The sequence below is a fragment of the Saimiri boliviensis genome, chromosome 11 (assembly GCF_048565385.1).
Source record: "Saimiri boliviensis isolate mSaiBol1 chromosome 11, mSaiBol1.pri, whole genome shotgun sequence".
NCBI lineage: Eukaryota > Metazoa > Chordata > Mammalia > Primates > Cebidae > Saimiri > Saimiri boliviensis.
Genome location: NC_133459.1, coordinates 41,954,663 through 41,975,524, shown reverse-complemented (window position 1 = coordinate 41,975,524; position 20,862 = coordinate 41,954,663). Strand labels below are relative to the sequence as shown.

Sequence of the window (20,862 nt, the reverse complement as noted above, 5' to 3'; positions counted from 1 at the left end):
GCTTCACACTATGTTTGCTGTTTTGCATGAATAGTGCTGGTGCTGGAGGGCTTACTGGTCATGTGCCTAGTGTTACTGATTGCACAGATGTATGGGGTGATATTAGTGGACTTACGGGTACTGAATTGTGTATCTGGAATAAAATATTTATCACTTTTGTGTGTGTGTGTGGCGGGGGCTCTGGATAGCATGGTAGCCTCCAGGGTAGACTGACTGGGGGAAACACTGGTGTCGGTTGCCTTTTCATTTTTGCTTCTAATTTTCAGTAGTTTGCTGTTTGTTCTGCTTTGGGTTTTGCTTGTGTATATACATATATATGAAACAATTTCTTTTATTTCGGTTTTTATCTGGTTCTGTGAATAGTTATTTTGTTTTCTGTGCATTTCTAGCAAGTCATCATTTGTTCTATTTATCTGGAATTCCTAGGCTACCTTTGTTGGGCCTGCAGGAATGGATGGAGCACACTAGCCTTTTGGAATTTGGTTGGTTTTGCTTGCCTCTGATGATCTAGAGTTAAAAAATAAAAGACTAATTTTTTTTAAGTTCTGAACAGAAACAGTACATTATGTATTTTGTTGTTTGGAGAGGTGGATGAAAGTGGAACTGTTTGAGTGATGTTTGTTTCCAGGGTGAGTCAACTGAATCAATAGTTTGGGTTGGTTTCAGATGGTTTCCTCTGATGAAGAAAAACTGTGATGTGGATACACAGGAAAGATTGGCCTTGTCCTTAAGGAAATTACATTGATTAGAATTTCTTTCAAACAAATTTAAAGTGGCATTCACTTGGATTAAGTAGTAATAAAAAGGGGATATTTTCTAGTGATTTTTTTTTTTAACCTCAAGTTGTTTATCATTGATTGACCTTCATGTGTGTAACCTGAAAACAAAATATGTTAAGGTGTTGCACTGGTTTGAAGATTTTGGCAGTAAAAGTTACCTAATCAGTTGTCAGTCCTGTGTCTAGAATCCATTCTTGGAAGTGTGATGATGTGCTTTTAAAATAGCTGTGTTTGATCTTACTTTGTCCTTTTTTTGTTTTATAGTATTTAAGTGAAAGGAGATTATTTCTCATATTGAATTTCCAAAACTGATATTTGCATTTACTATACTTCAATGATGGAGGAAAAAGTTAGTCCTCTTAGTTTGGTAAGTTTGGCATCGGGCTTATCACATTTTTGATGTTGTGGGTCACAGTTCTGTCACTAGAATACTAGCAATTAGACATAGGCAATGAGTAATCTAATTGCTTTAATACAGTGGTTTGAAGTACTGGAGGCAGTTATTCCCAAATACCAAATCACAGTGTTTTAATTTGTAACATGTTAGAGAAAATGATAGGACTTTCTGTAGTATAAATATCCTATTAACTAATCCTTATGCTCTTAAGTTACAGGGCTTTGACTCTTGAGTCTGAAGAAGGCATCAACCCCTGATAAATTTTGAGCATTGATACCAGTCAAATCCTCAGGATAGTGATGCAAGGCCAGCGTCTGGGTCCATGTGTTGGAGTAATAGGGTTTTCTTGGAGTATTGATCTGCTCCTTAATAGAAAATTGGGACCAGACATGGTGGCTCATGCCTGTAACTTCAGCACTTAGGGAGACCAAAGCAGTGGATCACTTGAGGTGAGGAGTTAGACCAGACTGGCCAACATGGCGAAACTCTGTCTCTAATAAAAATACAAAAATTAGCTGGGCATGGTGTCACATGCCTCCCAGCTACTTGGGAGGCTGAGACGTGAGAATCTCTTGAACCCAGGAGGTGGAGGTTGCAGTGAGCCAAGACGGTGCCCCACTGTACTATTGAATGCAGGTTTCTGATAACTTTGGAGATTGTACCATTGGATTAAAGAAAACTTTCAGGGCACTAATTGAAAGGGTGATGTGTTCATATCCCAGTATGAAACAGAGCAGGAGTTGATTGCATGGACTGAACTAATAAAGAACTGAAATAATTTTTTAATGGCTTTCATTGTTTGAAATGTTGATGATTGTTTTTGTTTTTCAGAGTCTGAAGAATTTTTTTCTTTTGAGCTATTTATAGCCTTGAAATATACTTTAAGTGTTTTAAGCGGAGTATACTTTTGTAAACAGAATGTGAAACACGTTTCTCTCTCTATGCCTAATTTCTCCAGAATTTGGAAACTATTTGTGAATATTCATAATTCATGGGAATGTGTTTGTTTGCATGCATTTATTAAGAACCTGTTTTCTTTTGTAATGGGACACACTTGGAGGAGCTGGTTATTTTCCCAGTGCTTTGACAGAAATGGCCTTGTGATAGGTTCCAGCAAAGTCAATTTAGGAGAGCTTATGTTGGCAATGATGCTTGCTGCACTTTGTATAGGTAATCACGTCAAGTATATGGAACTGAAGCTTATTTTGGAGGTAGATTGGTCCCGCTGTGATTTGCCTTTGGTGGAAGTGGCAGACTAGAGAGAGAAAAATTGTGTTTCATAAGAAGAAAACTCTATATTAGATTAACCTTTGATTCCTCAGTGGCCATATGGTCACCCATGGTATGGAGCTGCCTATGACACCCCTCCTCGGCATGAAGCAGCCAGAAAGACTGACAGCTGGATTCCTCATGATTGAGCAGTTGATAAATAGAAAGGAAGTACTGAGACCAGCCCAATGCTTCCATAGGCTGTTCTTTGCAGGAACACAGAAATCGATCCTTCTGCTGTTAAAGCTTGAAACTTGTATTTGTTTTATCTGAGTTCCTTCCTCAGGAAAGGACCTTCAAAAAAAGGTATCAGAGAACTGAAACTCACCAGATCACTGCACCAGATGCCTTCCTAGTCCTTGTTTTCCTACATTTCTTCCCAGGTACATAAACCCCTAGTTTTAGTGAGGGAGATGGATTTGAGACTGAGCTCTCATCTCCCTGGCTGCAGCACCTGATTAAAGTCTTCTTCATAGGCAATATTTGTCCTCTCAGTGATTGGTTTTCTGTGTGGTAAGCAGCAGGACATAGACCAAACCTCAGGTGCTTCACTAACATTCTCATAGTCCCACTTACAATGCACTTAATATGTTAATACATGTAGTATGTGTTTCACACTAGTTCTTATTTGCAGCCTTTGCCAAATCCCACCATGTGACACAAAGTAGATGAGAATACATACAAATTCTTGTATGCACTGGTCATAGTAGGTGATTAGTAATGCTAGTCTCTCCTGCTTCCAGGTACACAGAGCAGGCTTACTTCCTTGGAAATCTGCTTCCCAGCCTAACTCAGCTCAGAGCAGTCTGGATGCATCTTAGGCATGCTTGAAGCATAAGCAGGCCCTTGAACCTCCAGTAGTCTAGGAGAGCTCACCTCAATGGAGTTCAGAACGAGTGAACTACATTCCTGGCCCTAAGATGCCTTCCCTTTTACTTCTCACTCCAAATCAAGAGCAATGATTATAAGGGGGTCCTGCCTGGGCACACAGATGTTCCCAGGCCCTTAGGTACCTCCTCGGACCAGCAGTGGCTGGCCATACTTTGTATAAGAAGCAGGTCAGTGATGCTAGAATCTTTTGTAGGTCAGGCTTTTCAGTGTTGAGATAACAGGACTCCAGGAGACACTCAGCTAGGTAGCTCACACTGCCTGGCCACAGCTGATGCCAAAACTTTAGAAGAAGGTGAGGGGGCCCAGTGAGGAATTCTGGAGGCTATTATACCAAAGTGGTACAGCACTCCCCAAAGGCACCAGCCGTCACATCAGAATTGCATGAGTCCCTAGAGCTCAATGATGGACTGCAAGAGCAAGAGTGGGGTCTGTGTGCCAATGCCTGGGGTACCAGCAGGGGCCCTAAGGCTATTACAGGAAGAGGTGACTGTCAGGCCCACCCCAGCACTGAAGGGACTGAAGCAGTAAACTGGATGAAGAGACTCATGAAGGAGGAGGGGGCCCCAATGGGGTGAGTGCCTTCAGCTTCCCCATGGAGTCTGGATAGGCAAAGGAGAAGGAGGTCTCGGGTGCTGGAGAACCAATGCCTCCTGATGGGTGGATGTAGGAGAAAGCACTGTAGACAGAACATGGAGACATAAGCAAGATTGAACCTCTGGCTTTACATTTACTAACAAGAGGCTGTGTGAACCCCTGTGCAGCCAAGAAAACACCTTGTTGACTTGCTGGCCAAAGTGCCAGGTTCTGTTAGGGTGGGGCTCTCCCTTGGCCCAGACTTCCTCCTCACCAACTGGACAGCATCCAGGCTTAGGTTAGCTTAGCCTGAGAGTTTCCACTCCTTTAACTTCCCATTTAGACTCTCAGGGTGTCAAGTTCCTATAACCTTCACTTGGCCTACGGTGTTTTGTCTGGGCGTCTCTCCGGTGCAGTGCATGAGAGCAGCACCTTTGGAGTCACTGGGCAGACTCGGCTGCAACCCCACCCCTGCCTGTGTGACTACATGTCAGTCACTTCACTACTCTTTGGTTCTGATTTCCTTGTCTGGGAACCAGGGTCCATCTTGTACATGAAATGTGACATCTCTAGTCTAAGACATTTTGCAGTTGAAAAATCGATCACTTGAATATTGATATGTTCTAGCTATTAAGAATTTCCTTCTGGTCTTCCGGGAAGCTCCAGTTTCTACTGCATTTTTCTTCTTCCAAGGCCCGTGCTCCGTGCCCCTTGGCTTGGCTCTCACCAGTCCTTGTCTGTAGAGTTTATGTCTCTTCCTCCCCATTGCCACCATCCTGGTCCCAAGCCACTGTCCTGTTTCACCTGGGCACCCACAACATCCCCTGTGTCCACTACTGGGTCCCTTACCCTGTAGAACTCTCCTAGCAGGAGAGACAGATATTAAACAACTAAACAGACATGTTACAATGAGGATTATGAAGAAAAACGATGCGGTGGGTGCAGTTAGATGGGAGAGAGTCAGGGACTGCCTTTCTGAGGAAGTGACATTTAAGCTAAGATCTAAAGGACAAATAGAAGTCCACAAAGTGAGGTGTGGGGGCAAGAGCATTTCAGATAGGGGCAATTGCATGTGGAAACTGCTGAAGGCAGGAAAGACCTTGGCCTCTTGTAGGAACTGAAAGGAGGCCAGTGTGGCAAGAGCTTAGTGAGCAGTGGCAGGGACTCCCAATGGCTTAGCATTGGCCTCTGGTGGCCCATAGCTTCTGTGTGCCTTCAAGGTCCTGCACAACCTGCCCCAGCTGGTCCCTCATCCCCTAATCTCATTTCAAGTCCATTTCTTCTGCAAAGATGAAGCCAACATGCTAGTTTGGAGTGGAGACGTTTGGGTCCTGGAAGATCCCACCTACCCTTCATAATAATGTCATGGGCTGTCATCTTTGCAGCTGAACCTCTCTGGGGGGGTGCCTGGATCCTTTCCTGCTCTCTGGATCTGGCTTCCCAGTGGGGCAAGGACATGTGAAGAACATGCCAGCATTGGGGAATGAGCTGGCTGCTGTGACAGGGTGCGCACTGGGTGGGGGTTGTTGCTCAGCAGAGTCTCCTGTAGACCCTGTGGAGCCCTTTGCTCCATGGCCTTTGCCTGCATGCTCCTGCTACCCTAGCCTTTGGGAGATCTTGCCAAATGTGACTGCCAAGCCTCGGCTCTCTTTGTGAAAGTCAACCCATGAGCAGTGCCCAGAGTTTCAGTCAAGTGATTGGGGGAAGATGGGACAATGCCAGGTTTCAGAGAGCCAGAGGTGACCAGCAGGGACCAGCAGGGACTGTGGGCTTAAGCATTTCTTATTTGGCTGTTAGAAAGGTGTCTGGCCTCTGCAGATGGGAGAAGACGGGGACATTGGATTATAATCTTTTGCTCTTTAGTGCATAAAGGGCTCTCTCTCTTGGTACCTGTGTGTGGCTGGGTCTCCCAGGATGGCGCCTGAGAAGAATAACTAGAGGGAGGAGTGCATCCCCTCCTACCCCAGAAATGGAGGAGCAGACCAGGACCCTGCAGAACAAAGATGATGAGTCTAGAATGACATGGAGGCAAGAGAAATGAGGGCAGAGCTCTGCTTACAGTCCCAAGAACAGGGTCCGCAGATAACATAAGACTTTGGGGAATTCTTGCAACACTTCCATGTCTGTTATTTTACTGTCATCTTTTCCCTTCTTACACAGATTAAAAAAAAAATCCTCAGAGGCTGGGCACGGTGGCTCATGTCTGTAATCCCAGCATTTTGGGAGGCCAAGGTGGGTAGATCAGTTGAGGTCAGGAGTTCCAGACTAGCCTAGCCAACATGGTGAAACCCTGTCTCTACTAAAAATACAAAAATTAGCTGGGTGTGGTGGCGCATGCCTGTAATCCTAGCTACTCGGGAGACTGAGGCAGGAGAATCACTTGAACTTGGGAGACAGAGGTTGCAGTGAGCCGAGACCATGCCATTGCACTCCAGCCTGGGTGACACAGCTGGACTCCATCTCAAAAAATATATAAAAATAAAAACATCCTCAGAAAGCCTCGCTGCATTTCCTGAAGGAGACAGGAATGAGCAGAATTTGGTCCTGACTGAGTTGGCAGAGGAGAGTCCAGGTGAGGAGCAGCAGGCAGCTCCATCCTCAAGGCCTGGAAGAAAGGGTGGCAGGAAGCCAGCCCCAAGTCCAGTGTGATCTCTCAGTGCCAGGGAGTCCTATGCCCACATGGGGACAAGCAGAGGTGGCTTCAGGTGAGCTGGAGCCCCCAGTCCTCAGGCTTCCCTCTCCTCCTCTCCTGGCCTTGGCCCCCCAGCTAAGCAGATGTTAGACAGGCTGTGGGCAAATACCTTTATTCTGTGTCCCAAATTCCCCAGGGCAAGAGAGAGAGTTGGTGGGGTCAGTGCTTCAGGAACCATACAGACTCTAACCACAAGTCTGGCCTGGGGACAGACACGCCATGTTTCTTCTGGCTGTGGCTGGAGATGGCTCACCAGAGGTGGTCAGTTGGTCTTCACCTCAAAGTCTGCCTCCGAGTTGGAGAGGGAGGGGAGCCGAACTCCAGTGAGGGCATGGAACCCTGTGACCTGCTCTTGCTCTTGGATCTGGTCTCTGAGGCGCTGGATTTCTAGGCGCTGCATTTCGATGATCCTCCCAGTTTCTTCTTGCTCATTCAACCTCATGGTGGGAGCCGTGCTGGGCATGTCCTTGCTGGGTTCTGTGAGGGACAGAGCAGGACTCATGTGGGCCTGTCCACTGCACTGGTGCAGAGCCGATCCTCCCCTCCTCCCTCCCTGCTTCCTCAAACATTTATTGAGCACCTACTGTGGAGCAGACACTCAATCCCAGGGGCTAGAGGTACAGAGGCGAGCCATTTTGTCCATCTGTCTTGGAAAGAGATGGAGACGTGAAGCGATATACTTCAGAGTGATGAGGTGAATGCTGAGAACTAACCGAGCCCAGCCCCTCCCCTGAGCCCCCAGATCCGCCTGCACGGAGGTCCCCACCCATAGAGGCTGCTCCTTCTATTCCCCACATCCTAGGCAGGGTGGCACTCTTCTGCTGACCTATGTTGGCTTCTGAGCTGCCCATCTTCCTCCTTGGGCAAAACCCCTGCTCCTGGAGAAAGACCCCTTCCTGCCCCTCCTGGTGTGCCCACTCACTAGTCCTTGAGGACTTTCTCCCCTGAGTCATCTTCCCTGTCTCAGGTGCTGGGGAATGGCAGTGTCCACCAGGATCCACAGCTCACCTTTGTCCCACAAGGCTGAGCTCACAGCATTAGTGACCTTGGCCTCCATGCCATGCCAGCACCCACTCCTGTGGCCTCCCCTCCCTTGCCACCTGGATGCCATGCTTTAGGCCTTTCACTCTAGCATTGCCCTCCATTCTCTGACCACTTCCGCTGTAACTGCTCTATGCATGACACACATGGACTGAACCAAGACCCCCTCTTCCTGGACAACTCCATTTATTGCCTACCAAATCAGCTCATTTTAGATTCACTCCCTTTTCTGGCCAGCTGGACCCCAGTGAGTTTCTTCCTCCATCCTCCCAGCAGCGCCCTCAGTTTCCTAGTTGCCTTGCCCTCCTGTCCTATGCGCTCTCCTTGGGATCCACTGGGCTTCCTGGATTTGATAAGTGACATCTTTCATCAATTCTGGAAAAACTCTTGGCTGTTCCTTATTGTAATGTTGCCTCTCCTCTTTCTTTCTCACACTTCAATTAGGCATACATTGCATTATCCCACTCTATCATCGCTGTCTTTTACTATATCTTCATCTCTCTGGGCTGCAATCTGGGCAATTTATTCTTTTAGCTCACAAATTCCCCCTTCAGATGTGTCTAATCTACTGTTCAATCTGTCCATTGAGCTTCTAATTATAATAGTTTTCATTTCTAGAAGTATTATTTGGTTCTTTTTCAAATTTGCCTGTGTAGTTTTGGAAGACTTTTGCTTTTTTGTCTTATTTTTCAAATTCCTTTTTTATTTTTTCAGACATGGAATTTTCTTATTTTAATAATTGTACTAGCTATGAGTCTTTGTTGGTTTTATTCTGTAGTTTGACATTTTTGTTGATTTTCACTGCTGGTGGTTTATTTTCTCAAGTATTTATGACTTTTGATTATGAGTTCATGTTCCTCAGAACACTATCTATGGGAATTCTTTGAAGCCTGTATATATATATATTTTTTAATACAAAGATGGGGTTTCATCATGATGGCCAGGCTGGTCTTGAACTCCTGACCTCAGGTGATCCACCCACCTCGGCCTCCCAAAGTGCTAGGATTATAGGCGTGAGCCACTGTGAAGCCTGTATTTAAACTTTACTCCTCCAGAGAAAAAGTGCATTGCTTCTGATTGGGGCCTAAGGGCACTACTACTGTGGGGTCCTTTTAAGGTAAATTTTCAGCTGAGATTGCCTTGAGGCACAAATCAAATGCAAATTCTAGATTAAAACTTGTCTGAGTGGGGACTTTTGGTTAGAAATTCTCATGCAGAGACCTTGTCTCAAGTTTTTCTTTCCTTCATCCAGAGTCAAGATTGACACAAACACTTTCTTACTTTCTCATCTATCTTCTTATGCAAGGTAAGCTTTCTCCTCTAGTTGACCTTTAGTTTCCTAATTCATTCTATTTTGCTTTGACTCTTTCTTTTTAAAAAAGATTATCTTTGTCAGTTTTCCCATATGCACAAAGGAAGAAAAATAAGAATGTGCCTGTCATAGAAAACTGAAAGGAAAGCATGCTTTTCCTAATATTTTCTTAATTTATTTATCAAAGTTATATATGCCTGTAGTCAACCCTCTAAGGCTTATTACAAATAACAGTATCTCGTTCTATATTTCACTTCATTTCTCAATCCTCAGAGGCAACAATTTCAATTATTTTAGCTAATTCTTTTGATATCCACTTCCACAGTCTGCTTTGATTATTGTGCTTACATTGCTTCTTTGACTTATCATTTTTAGGCATTATATACTGACGTCTATCTAGAAAGATGAGGATTCAGCTTTCCTTCAGCACCCTCCCCACCCCCACATACTTCCCATCTTTTAATCCTCCTAATTTTGAGATCAATACTCAGCATTTAATTATGATTTATGTAACTGCTGGTGACAGTTGAGCCATGTAGCATACAGTAATTCATTTCTCTTTTCCATACAACAATTTGTGTTCCTTAAAGTTAATAATTGCTTTGTTTTTTCATCTGTGAAATTTCTTATGTCCATATGGCCAATGAAACTGTCTCAATAGTCCCCTAGACAGTTATTTTTGAATAAGCATAGAAATTGACCCTTCTGCTGTTAAAGCTTGAAACCTGTATTTGTTTTATCTGAGTTTCTTCCTCAGGAAAGGACCTTCATGGCCCTCAAAAAAAAAGTGTCAAAAAACCGAAACTCACCATATCACTATACCAGATGGTCCCTGGTCCCTCCTTAGGTCTTATTTTCTTACCCATTGTTACATTTCTTCCCTGCTATATAAACCACCCGTTTTAGTCAGTCAAAGAGATGGATTTGAGACTGAGCTCCCATCTCCTTGGCTGCAGCACCTGATTAAAGCCTTCTTCCTCGGCAATACTTGTCTTCTCAGTGATTGGCTTTCTGTGCTGTAAGCAGCAGTACTTAGACCAAACCCCTGGTGTTTCAGTAACAGATTTTGTTTCCCTGACCAGAAATGTCTTGCTTGTGGCAGCTTGGCTGCTGTGGGCTGGGAGTCTCAGAAGCCCTCCTAAGCAGTTGCCCACCCAATTATGACTGGAGGTAAGTTTCCATCTCTCTCTGGCCCTGCCATAGCCAGCCCAAACTTTGTTCCTGATTGCCTTAGAAGAACTGCCTTTGAAATTCAACTTCTGCACCCAGATAGGTGAGTGTCCTTTGTGGGTCCAGAGAGCAGGATCTGCTCCTCTCAATTTGAGAAATGTTTAAAGGAATTTCTATTCGTAGGTGAAACAAGCCCAATTGACTGAGAGGGAAGCACCCTGACTGTTTCAGTATGGACACTCCTGGGGACTTGTTTGTAACTGTGTTGTGTCCCGGCAAGTGAGCATCTTTTTTGGGTACCAGACAGTGGGGTCAGCTCCTCTCAATTTGGTAAGTTCCTTAAGGAATTTCCGTTTGCAGGTCAATCAGGCTCAACTGGTAGAGAGAGGAAGCACCCTGACTGTTTCAGTTTGGACACTCTAGGGGTTTGTTTCTTGCTGCAGCAGTTGGAGAGTTTTGGTGATTGTGTGTTTTTGATACAGTCATGGGAAATCAGAATTCAGCCAACTTGATATTCTTGTGCAATACTGTCTGGCCCCAATATTGTTTGGAATCTGGAGTTTGCTGTTGAATGGGAAAGTGGGATGGAGCTGCATGTACCCAGGCTTTTGTGCTGCTGTTCTAGGCAAAGTTAGGCCTGGTTAATATGTGATGTTTTCCTTTGGTGCTATTTGGCCCCAGTGTTCTTTGTAGTCTGTAGAGGGTTGGCCTTTAAAAATCAAACTGGCATGGAAACTGCATTACTTAAAATGCAGTTCACAGCCTTCATTGGATTAACTATTGAGGTAAACAAAGTATAACCATGTAAAACCAGTGAGCTTGTATTGGTATTTCAAGGCTAGAGTTCCAAGATAAAAGTTATTAGATTTTCAATTGTTTGTGTGTCTACATGTCTAGATGCGTTTATTTGTATGACACTCGTTATTATATGTTGTGTCTACCAAATTGGCTTATAAGCAAAAGAGCACTCATATATTAAGTAAATAAGTCCAAGCAATTTTCAAGTTCAGGTGACTTAAGTAAACTTTTACTAAATAAGCTGGCTTTAAAATTATTGGTAAAATGAAAATAGAAATGTCTTCAGAATTGTCAGAATACTTTTCTGTTTGGGTTTTATATATGTCTTTGCTAGATATTTTGAGGTTTCAGTGTTTGACATAGAAGGTTATAAAGCTATTAACCTAGCAGAAACAAAATGATCTTGGTTTGTATGCCTTCTTTGACAGATAAGACTAATGTTGTTAGGTGAATCTTCTGAGTTATTGGCAAAAATACCTATGTGTTTAACTTTGAGGCTCTTACTTAGGTGAGCACCTGATGTTCACTGGCTATTAAGAAAATGGTTAACAAGGAATTAACTAACTCTATAGGATTGTGCTTAATACCTCAGTTTTCAGAAGTAATCTAAAATGAAGAAACTGTATACATGTCAAGGGATAAACATTTTAGGTAAATTTTTTGTACAATTTAAAATCTTAAAATTATTTTTGATGTTCATTGGCTATCTGGGGCATTTCCAATTAATAAAAAGTTTTGATATGGAGAAATATGTTTCTAAAAATTGTGGAATTGTTTCCTTCTATAAAATGCTTATGTCTGATAGTTCAAGATTCTTGCTTTTCAGGGTTTCACTAAAATTATTATTATTATTATTATTATTTTTTTTGAGATGGAGTCTCGCTCTTGTTACCCAGCCTGGAGTGCAATGGCGTGATCTCGGCTCACCGCAACCTCCGCCTCCTGGGTTCAGGCAATTCTCCTGCCTCAGCCTCCTGAGTAGCTGGGATTACAGGCACGCGCCACCATGCCCAGCTAATTTTTTGTATTTTTAGTAGAGACGGGGTTTCACCATGTTGGTCTCGATCTCTCGACCTCGTGATCCACCCGCCTCGGCCTCCCAAAGTGCTGGGATTACAGGCTTGAGCCACCGCGCCCGGCCACGGTTTCACTAAAATTTAAGGTCATTAAGGATAAGAAGTATAGTTAACATATAATTCTGTATATAAAATGGGCCAACAGATATGTTATTAGCGAGATAACAAATAATTTTGTCTAATTTAAAAGCTATCTAAATGTTAATTCAAATTATGGACTTAAAAATGGTTGTATATGAAACAAGGTAGGGGAGAGAGATGTGAAGAAAGTTATGGATATGATGGTATATTTTTGGTAAGGAAGGTTATAAAGAAAAGATAATACATTTGTATGACAAAGAATTTTGTCTGATGAGTTTTTTGTCCTGGAGTAAAATGACTGGTTCTTTAAAGAAAAATGAAGAAGAAAATCTGGGACTGGTTGGAAAGCCCAGGGATGTGATGCATTGTCTGTGTAAGTCATACATAGGAATTTTTTTGTTTTCTCTGCACATACGGAGGAAATAGAAAGTTTAGATAATAAAATATTCTTTAAAACCTGATAGAAGAATTGGAGAAATCTGGCTAACTAACATTTTTATAAAGTTCTTAGTCTTGATGAAGGTAAAGTAAGAAATATTGTAAAGACATGCATTGCCAGTTTGGTAACTTTTTTAATACAGTTAAGCATGAGATGCCAGATTTAGGGTGGAGCCAAATCTCAAATACCTGCCTGCACTGTTTCACACTATGTTTGCTGTTACGCATGAATAGTGCTGGCACTGGAGTACTTACTGGTCATGTGCCTAGAGTGAATTTTTTGATTGCCCAGGATGTATGGTGATATTGGTGGACTTAAGGATATTGAATTGGGTGTCAGAAATAAAATATTGATCACATGTTTTTTGGGGGCTCTGGGTAACATGGTAGTCTCCAGGGTAGACTGAGTGGGGGAAATGTTGGGGTTGGTTGCCTGTTTGTTTTGCTTCTAATTTTTATTTGTTTGCTGTTTGTTTTCCTTTGTGTTTTCCTCGTGTATGCATTTGTATAAAACCATCCATGTTCTTTAGTTTCTAGTGGAAGGCTGTTATAAGTTCTGAACAGAAATAATACATTATACATTGTGTTGTTGGGCGAGTGGGTGAAAGTGAAACTGTCTGAGTGGTGTTTGTTTCTAGTGTGAGTCACCTGAATCAACAGTTTGGGTTGGTTTTAGATCTTTTCCTTCAATGAAGAAAAACTGTGATATGCGTACAAAGTTTTAACGTTCAGGAAACATTGGCCTTGTCCTTAAGGACATTATATTGATAAGAATTTCTCTCAAACTAATTTAAAGTGGCATTCACTTGGATTAAGTGGTAATAAAAAAAGGTGAGGCTTTCCAGTGATTTTTACTCTCAAGGTGTGTATCACTGATGGGCCTTCATGTGTGTATTCGAAACAAAATATGTGCAGGTTTTTAATACAGTTAAGCATGGTGCCAGATTTAGTGTGGAGTCAAATCTCACATACATGCCTGCATTGCTTGCCTTGCTGCAAATCTCACAAACACTAGTCTGAAGATTTTGGTGGTGAAAGTTACCTACTCAGTTGTCTAGAAACCAATCTTGGAAATGTATGTGCATTTAGAAGAGCTGAAAAGACAGCCAGATGCAGTGGCTCACATCTGTAATCCTAGCACTTTGGGAGGCCAAGACAAGTGAATCACTTGAGTCCAATAGTTTGAGACCACCCTGGGCAATATGGCAAAGCCCTATCTCTACAAAAAATACAAAAATGAGCCAGGTGTGGTGGTGCAAGCCAGTAGTCTCAGCTACTGGGGAGGCTAAGGTGGGAGGACTGCCTGACCCTGGGAGGCAGAGGTTGCAGTGAGCTGAGACTGTGCCACTGCACTCCAGCCTGGGTTACACAGCGGGACCCTGTCTCAAAAAAAACCCCAAACCAAAAACAACAATCGAAAAAAAATTAAAAAGCTGAAAAGAAATTATTTTGTGCTTGTTCTTACTTTGTCCTTGTTGTATCGTATATAAATGAAAGGAGATTATTTCTCATATTGAATTTCCAAAATTGACGTTTGCATTTACCATTTTTCAATAATGGAGAAAAAAGTTAGCTGTCTTAGTTTGGTAAGTTTGACATACAGCTTATGACATTTTGGATGCTCTTGGTGACAGTTCTGTCACGAGAATACTAGCAATCAGACATATGCAATGAATAATCTATTAAAGTGGGGCAGGCAGTAACTCCTAAACACCAAATTACACAGTTTTAATTGTAACATATTAGAGAGAATGAGAAAACTTTCTGTAGTATAAATATCCTATTAACTAACCTTGTGCTGTTAAAGTTACAGGGCTTTGACTCTTCAGTCTGAAGAAGGCACCAATCCTTGCTAAATTTTGAGCATTGACACCAGTTGAATCCTTGTCTTCAGACTTGGGAGAAGGTGACACTCAAAATAAACTGCTTTCATGAGACACTGGGCCAGAAATTAAAATTACTCAATCCCTGTAGGCCCAGGGACTATCACAGAAGAGGTAGGTGTGTGAAATTATAAGGGTTGATTTTGAGGATTAGATTAGTTGAGATATTTTCTATAAATAAAACATTAATATAAAAATGACAGTGATGCAAGGCCAGCATCTGGGCTCATATGCTGGAATAACAGGGTTTTCTTGGAGGATTGATCTGCTCTTTAATAGAAAATTGGAAAAGCATATAAAAAATTTATAGAAATCTTACCTTAGGGTCAAACTGATTAAAATTGGATAGATTTGTTTATAATATTTTATTAAAACTAGCTTTACCATTAGTAATATACCATACAGAATTAAAAGTTTGGTTTTCTCTTTTGAATGTTTTTTTAATATTAAAAGATAAAAGATTTTGTTTACCTTTTGAGTAAATTACAAGGGAGAAAACTGGCGGGGGGAGGGGGCGGGGAAGGGACAGACTTGGTTGGCCTCATGCTATCTTAAGTATTAGGCCTTATTGTTTGGGAAACTGTTTCCTCTCTATCAAAGAGTAAATGTTTTTGTGTTATAATTTCAGTTACCAGAATCATTATTTTATAGTAACTTGTAATCCTATTTTGTGATATCAAGTGTGTGTGTGTGTGTGTGTGTGTGTTTTCAAGATATCAAGTATCTGGGTTTTTTTTTTTTTTGGATAGAGTCTTGCTCTGTAGCCCAGGCTGGAGTGCAGTGGCATGATCTTGGCTCACTGTAACCTCTACCTCTCAGGTTCAAGCAATTCTCCCACCGCAGCCTCCCAAGTAGCTGGGATTACAGGTGTGTGCCAACACACCTTGCTAAATTTTGTATTTTTAGTAGAGACAGGGTTCTGTTGTGTTGGCCAGACTTGTCTTGAATTCCTGACCTCCAGTGATCTGCCCACTTTGGCCTCCCAAAGTGCTGGGATTATAGGCATGGGACACAGTGCTTGGACAATAACAAGTGTCTTAAACCTCTGAAATCTAGCAGACTTTCCAACAGCAAAATTTCAAGTTCTAAATTCAGCCTTCTTGACATCAAACTAATTTTTTTTGGATACTAGGTTCCCTGAAGTCCAAGAGAGCTATATTAGGCTTATTTGTTACGTTAGAATTATACAAGAAGAACTGTCAAATGTGAGGTGGCATTTAACTTTCTTGGGGTTATATTTATGTAAATATGTTGTTAATAAGTATGCCATGATTATATGACATTTCTGAAATTCTGATATGTCTTAGTGTATGTTGTCAGTAATTATTGTTGTGTTAAATTGTATGACAAGAAATAACCAAATTACCCTATCAACTCTATCGTTCACTATGGCTATCTTAAGACTTTGATCATTCACAATTGATGTTTTGCTTTGATCTTTCATAAAAATAATAAAAAAAAAAGAAGTGACTTATAATTAGCTACAGTTCAAGGCTTGTTTGTTGGGAGTTCATGAAGAAGACTCTTGAATGCAGGTTTCGGATAACTTTGTACATCGTGCTACTGGATTAGAGAAAACTTTCAGGGCATTAATTGAAAGGCTGATGTGTTCATAAAAGATTGCTAACCCAATATGAAGCATTGCAGGAGATAACTGTATAGACTGAACTAATGGAGGACATAAATAATTTTTTATGGCTTCTGTTGTTCAAAATATTGCTGATTCTTTTTGTTTTGTTTTTCAGAGTCTGAAGAATCTTCTTTTGAGCTATTTATAGCTTTGGAATATACTTTGAGTGTATTGAGTATACTTTTCATAACACATTTTCAGTCGTATTTCTCTCTCTTCCTAGTTTCTCCAGAATTTGTAAACTATTTGTGAATACTCTTAATTCATGGCAATATGTTTGTTTGCATATGTTAATAACCATGTTTTCTTTTGTAATGGAACATAATTGAAGGAACTGGTTATTTTCTCAGGACTTTGACTGAAATGGCCTTGCAAGAGGCTCCAGCGAAGCCAGTTTGGGAGAGTATACATAGACAATGATTCTTGTACTTTACGTGGGTAATCAAGCCAAGTATATGGGACCGAAGCTTAATTTTGCAGGTAGACTGGTTCTGCTGTGATTTGTCTTTGGTGGAAGTGGGGACTGGAGAGAGAAAGACTGTTTCAGAAGAAAACTCTATATTAGATTAAGCTTTGATTCTCAGGTGGCCACATGGTCACCCATGGTGTGGAGCTGCCTACAACACCCCTCCTCAGCATGAAGCAGCCAGAAAGATTGACAAGCAGATTCTTCATGATTGAGGAACTGATAAATAGAAATGGGGTACTGAAACCAGCCCAATAGGCCCAATACTCCCATAGACCATTGTTTTTGGATAAACATAGAAATTGACCCTTCTGCTATTATAGCTTGAAACTTGTATTTGTTTTATCTGAGCTCCTTCCTCAAGAAAGGACCTTCAGTTCTCTTAAAAAAAAGTATCAAAAACCAAAACTCACCAGATCAGGGCACCAGATGCCCCCTTGCCTCTCCCTAGTTCTTGTTTTTTACATATTGTTATGTTTCTTCCCTGCTATTTAAACCCCTAGTTTTAGTCATTTGGAGAGATGGATTTGAGACTGAACTTCCATCTCCTCAGCTGCAGCACCTGATTAAAGCCTTCTTTCTTGGCAATACTTGTCTCAGTGACTGGCTTTCTGTGCAGTAAGTAGTGGCAGGGCCTAGGCCAAAGTTCAGATATTTCGATAACACCAATTCAATCTCAACTCTTTGGTAGTTGTGTAAATGTTTGCCCATTAGATACTTAGATATTATATCAATTTCATCTTCTCCAAGTGTCTTCTGACCTACCCAGTCTGGACTGATTACTCTCTAGTCCTGTGGCAAAGTTATTATCTGGCTATCTCCCTTCACCATCATTTTAGGAATTCTTTTTCCTCCTCTGATTTGACTCTTATTTAAATCCTATGCCTTTCTTCTTGGTTTATGTCCTTTATTTGGCAAAGAGCATTCATTTGTAGCTTCCTGAGAAAGTGCATGGCAGGTAAATTTATTGAGACCCTTGTATATCTAAAAATGCCTTAATTCTACCCTCTCCCTTGATTGAATGTTTGCCTGGGTATAGAATTTTGGACTGCAAATTATTTTACCTTGGAAAATTGAAGATATAGGTTCATTGTTCTCTAACTTGCAGCTACTGTTGAAAAGTCTAATGAAATTGGGATTTGCTGTCATTTGATAGTTTCTCATCCTTTACTGCCAAAAGGCTGAATGAAGAAACCATTTTTTCATGGTGATAGATATGTAGATGATACAATCATTTTTAAAATTAAAAATATTTTAAAATTGTGTTAAAATATACATAAAGAATTTTAACATTGTAAGTGTACAGTTTTGTAACCTTAAGTACATCCACATTGTTGTACAACCATTATCGCCATTTCTAGAACCTTTTATCTTGTCCAAACAAAACTGTGTACACCCATTAAACACTTACTCCTCATTCCTCTCTACTCCCCAGCCCCTGGCAACCAGAGGTCTACTTTCTATGAACTTGAGTACTCTAGACACTTCACTTAAATGGAATCATACAATATTGTCCTTTTGTGGCTGGCTTATTTCACATACCATCTTCAAGGTCCAGCCATGTTGCAGCATGTGTCAGAATTTCCTTCCTTTTTAAGGCTAAATACTATTTTATTGAATGTATATGCCACCTTTTGTTTATCCTTATCTATCAATGGACACTTGCGCTGCTTTCATCTTTCAGCAACTGTGAATAATGCTGCTATGAACATAAATTTACACATATATCTCTGAGTTTCTGGCTTTCAGTTCTTTTGCATATATATCCAGAAGTGGAATTGCTGGATCATATGGTGATTCTATTTTTAATTTTTTGAGGAACTGTCATATTATTTTCCATAGCAGCTGTACCATTTTACATTCCCACCAGCAGTGCACAAGGGTTCCAATTTCTCTGTATCTTTGCCTACACTTGCTATATTCTGTCTTCTGTTTTTGTTTTTTAGAATAGCCATACTAATGAGTGAGAAGTAGCATCTCATTGTGACTTTGATTTATGTTTTCCTACTGATTATTGATATTGAGAATCTTTTATATACTTATTGGCCATCTACAAATTTTCTTTAGAGAAATGTTTATTCAAGTAATTTGCCCATTTAAAATTTTTGTTGGCTGGGTGCGGTGACTCATGCCTGTAATCCCAGCACTTCGGAAGGCCAAGGTGGGCAGATCACGAGGTCAAGAGATTTGAGACCATCCTGGCCAACATGGTGAGACCATCCTGGCCAACATGGTGAAACCCCATCTCTACTAAAACTACAAAAATTATCTGGGTGTGGTGGCACGTGCCCATAGTCCCAGCTACTCGGGAGGCTGAGGCAGGAGAATTGCTTGAACCCAGGAGGCGGAGGTTGCAGTGAGCTGAGATTGCGCCACTGCACTCCAGCCTGGTGACAGAGTGAAATTCCATCTAAAAAAAAAAAAAAAAAAAAAAAAAAAAAAAAAAAAAAAAATTGTTGTTCAGTTGTATAAGTTTTTTATATAGCCTGGATATAAATCCTTTATCTATATGATTTGCAAACATTTTTCTCCTATTTTCTGGGTTGCCTTTCCAATCTGTTGATAGTGTGTATGTTTGTGTGTTTTTTAAGAGATGGGGTCTTGCTATGTTGCCCAGGCTGACCTCAAACTTCTGGACTCAATCAATCCTCCTGCCTCAGCATCCCAAGTAGCTGGGATAATAGGTGTGTACCACCATATCCAGCTATTGATAATGGTCTTTAATGCTTGAAACTTTAAACTTTTGATGTAGTCCAATTTATCTGTTTTTTTATTTTGTTGTCTGTGCTTTTTGTGTCCTTCACTAAATAAATAATTGCCAAATCCAATGTTACAAACATTGCTTTCCTCTAAGAGTTTTATAGTTTTAGCTCTTCTGTTTAGATCTTGGATTCACTATGAATTAACTGTTGTATATAGCGTAAGGTAAGGATCCATCTTAATTCTTTTGCATGTGTATATCCAGTTTTCCCAACACTACTCATTGAAAAGACTGCCCTTTCCCCACCAAATGGTGTTGGTACCCTTGTTGACAATCACTTGACCATATTTGAGGGTTTATATCTGGGCTTTATATCCTATTCCATTGGTCTGTATGTCTGTCTTTATGCCAGTATCACACTGTTTTGATTGCTACAGTTTCGTCGCAGGTTATGAAATCAGAAAGTATGAGACCTCCAATCTTGTTCTTTTTCAAGATTGTTTTTGCTATTCAAGGTACCTTGAGATTCCATATGAATTTTACAATGGATTTTTCTGTTTTTGCAAAAAAGCCATTGAGGTTTTTTATAGGGATTGCGATGAATCTGCAGATCGCTTTGGGTAGTATTGACATATTAATAAGTCTTCCAGTCCACTAATTGGTATTTACTTTTCTTTCAGCAATGTTTTGTAGTTTTCAGTCTTTTGCCTTTTCAGTTAAGTTTATTTCCAAGTATTTTATTGTTTTTGATGTAATTGTAAATGCAATTGTTTTCTTTTTTATTATTATTATTATTTTCTTTTTATATCAAGACAGGATTTCACCATGTTGCTCAGGCTGGTCTTGAACTCCCAACCTCAGGTGATCCACCCACCTTGGCCTCCAAAGTGCTTAGATTACAGGCGTGAGCCACCATGCCTGGCCAATGCAATTGTTTTCTTAATTTCCTTTTTGGATAGTACGTGGTTACATAAAAGTTGCAACTTTTTTGTGTGTGTTGATTTTGTATCCTATAATTGTGATTTTTGATCCTTTGTATAAAAACTTTCCTTAACTCCTTTGGAAGTCTGGAGCATTATTTTTTCCTTATACCCTGGTGCTCTGAAATTTCAAGATGATGGACTTGATGCGGGTCTGTTTTTAGCCACTGTGTTGGATAGTAGGTGGATCTAACAGCTTCTTAAACAGATTTTTTTCTGTTTTCAGCCCTACCTTTACTTCCACCTACAGAAATAACTGCTCCTGATCATTCCTGAGCCTTTTGAGGGTTTTGTGGGATACATTAGATTTCTTCTAGGTTCCCCACTTTGGCTTCTGGGTGGGGATCAGGATATACTGATGAAACACAAGTGACAGGAGTTGATATTTGTTGAAGTTGGGGACTGGGGTCACAGGAATTCATTAAACTTCTCTCTCAATTTTTGTGTATATCTGGAAATCTCCATGATAGTAATATGAAGTATCTGGCTATATCATATGGCATCCTGAGGAGGTCTCAACTGAATATTTGTTAGGATACCTGGACCTATTTAAAACTTTTTTTTTTTGTTTTTAAGACAGGGTCTTGCTCTGTCTTCCAGACTAGAGTGCAGTGAAGTGATCATGGCTTGCAGCAGCCTTGACTTCCCAGGCTCAGGTCATCAGTTTTATTCTAAAATCCTCCCA

At 41.0% G+C, this 20,862-nt stretch overlaps 1 protein-coding gene across 2 annotated transcripts in view; it reads right to left on the bottom strand.

The window, feature by feature from the left end:
• Positions 1 to 6,679: 6,679 nt before the first annotated feature.
• Positions 6,680 to 20,862, bottom strand: part of CFAP57 (cilia and flagella associated protein 57) — a 79,885-nt gene continuing 65,702 nt past the window's right edge. For both annotated transcript variants that reach the window (XM_039473798.2, XM_039473799.2), the window contains exon 23: positions 6,680 to 7,078. In XM_039473798.2, the coding sequence (XP_039329732.1) occupies positions 6,864 to 7,078 (215 nt within the window). In that variant the 3' untranslated portion in view covers positions 6,680 to 6,863. The remainder of the gene's footprint in view (positions 7,079 to 20,862) is intronic.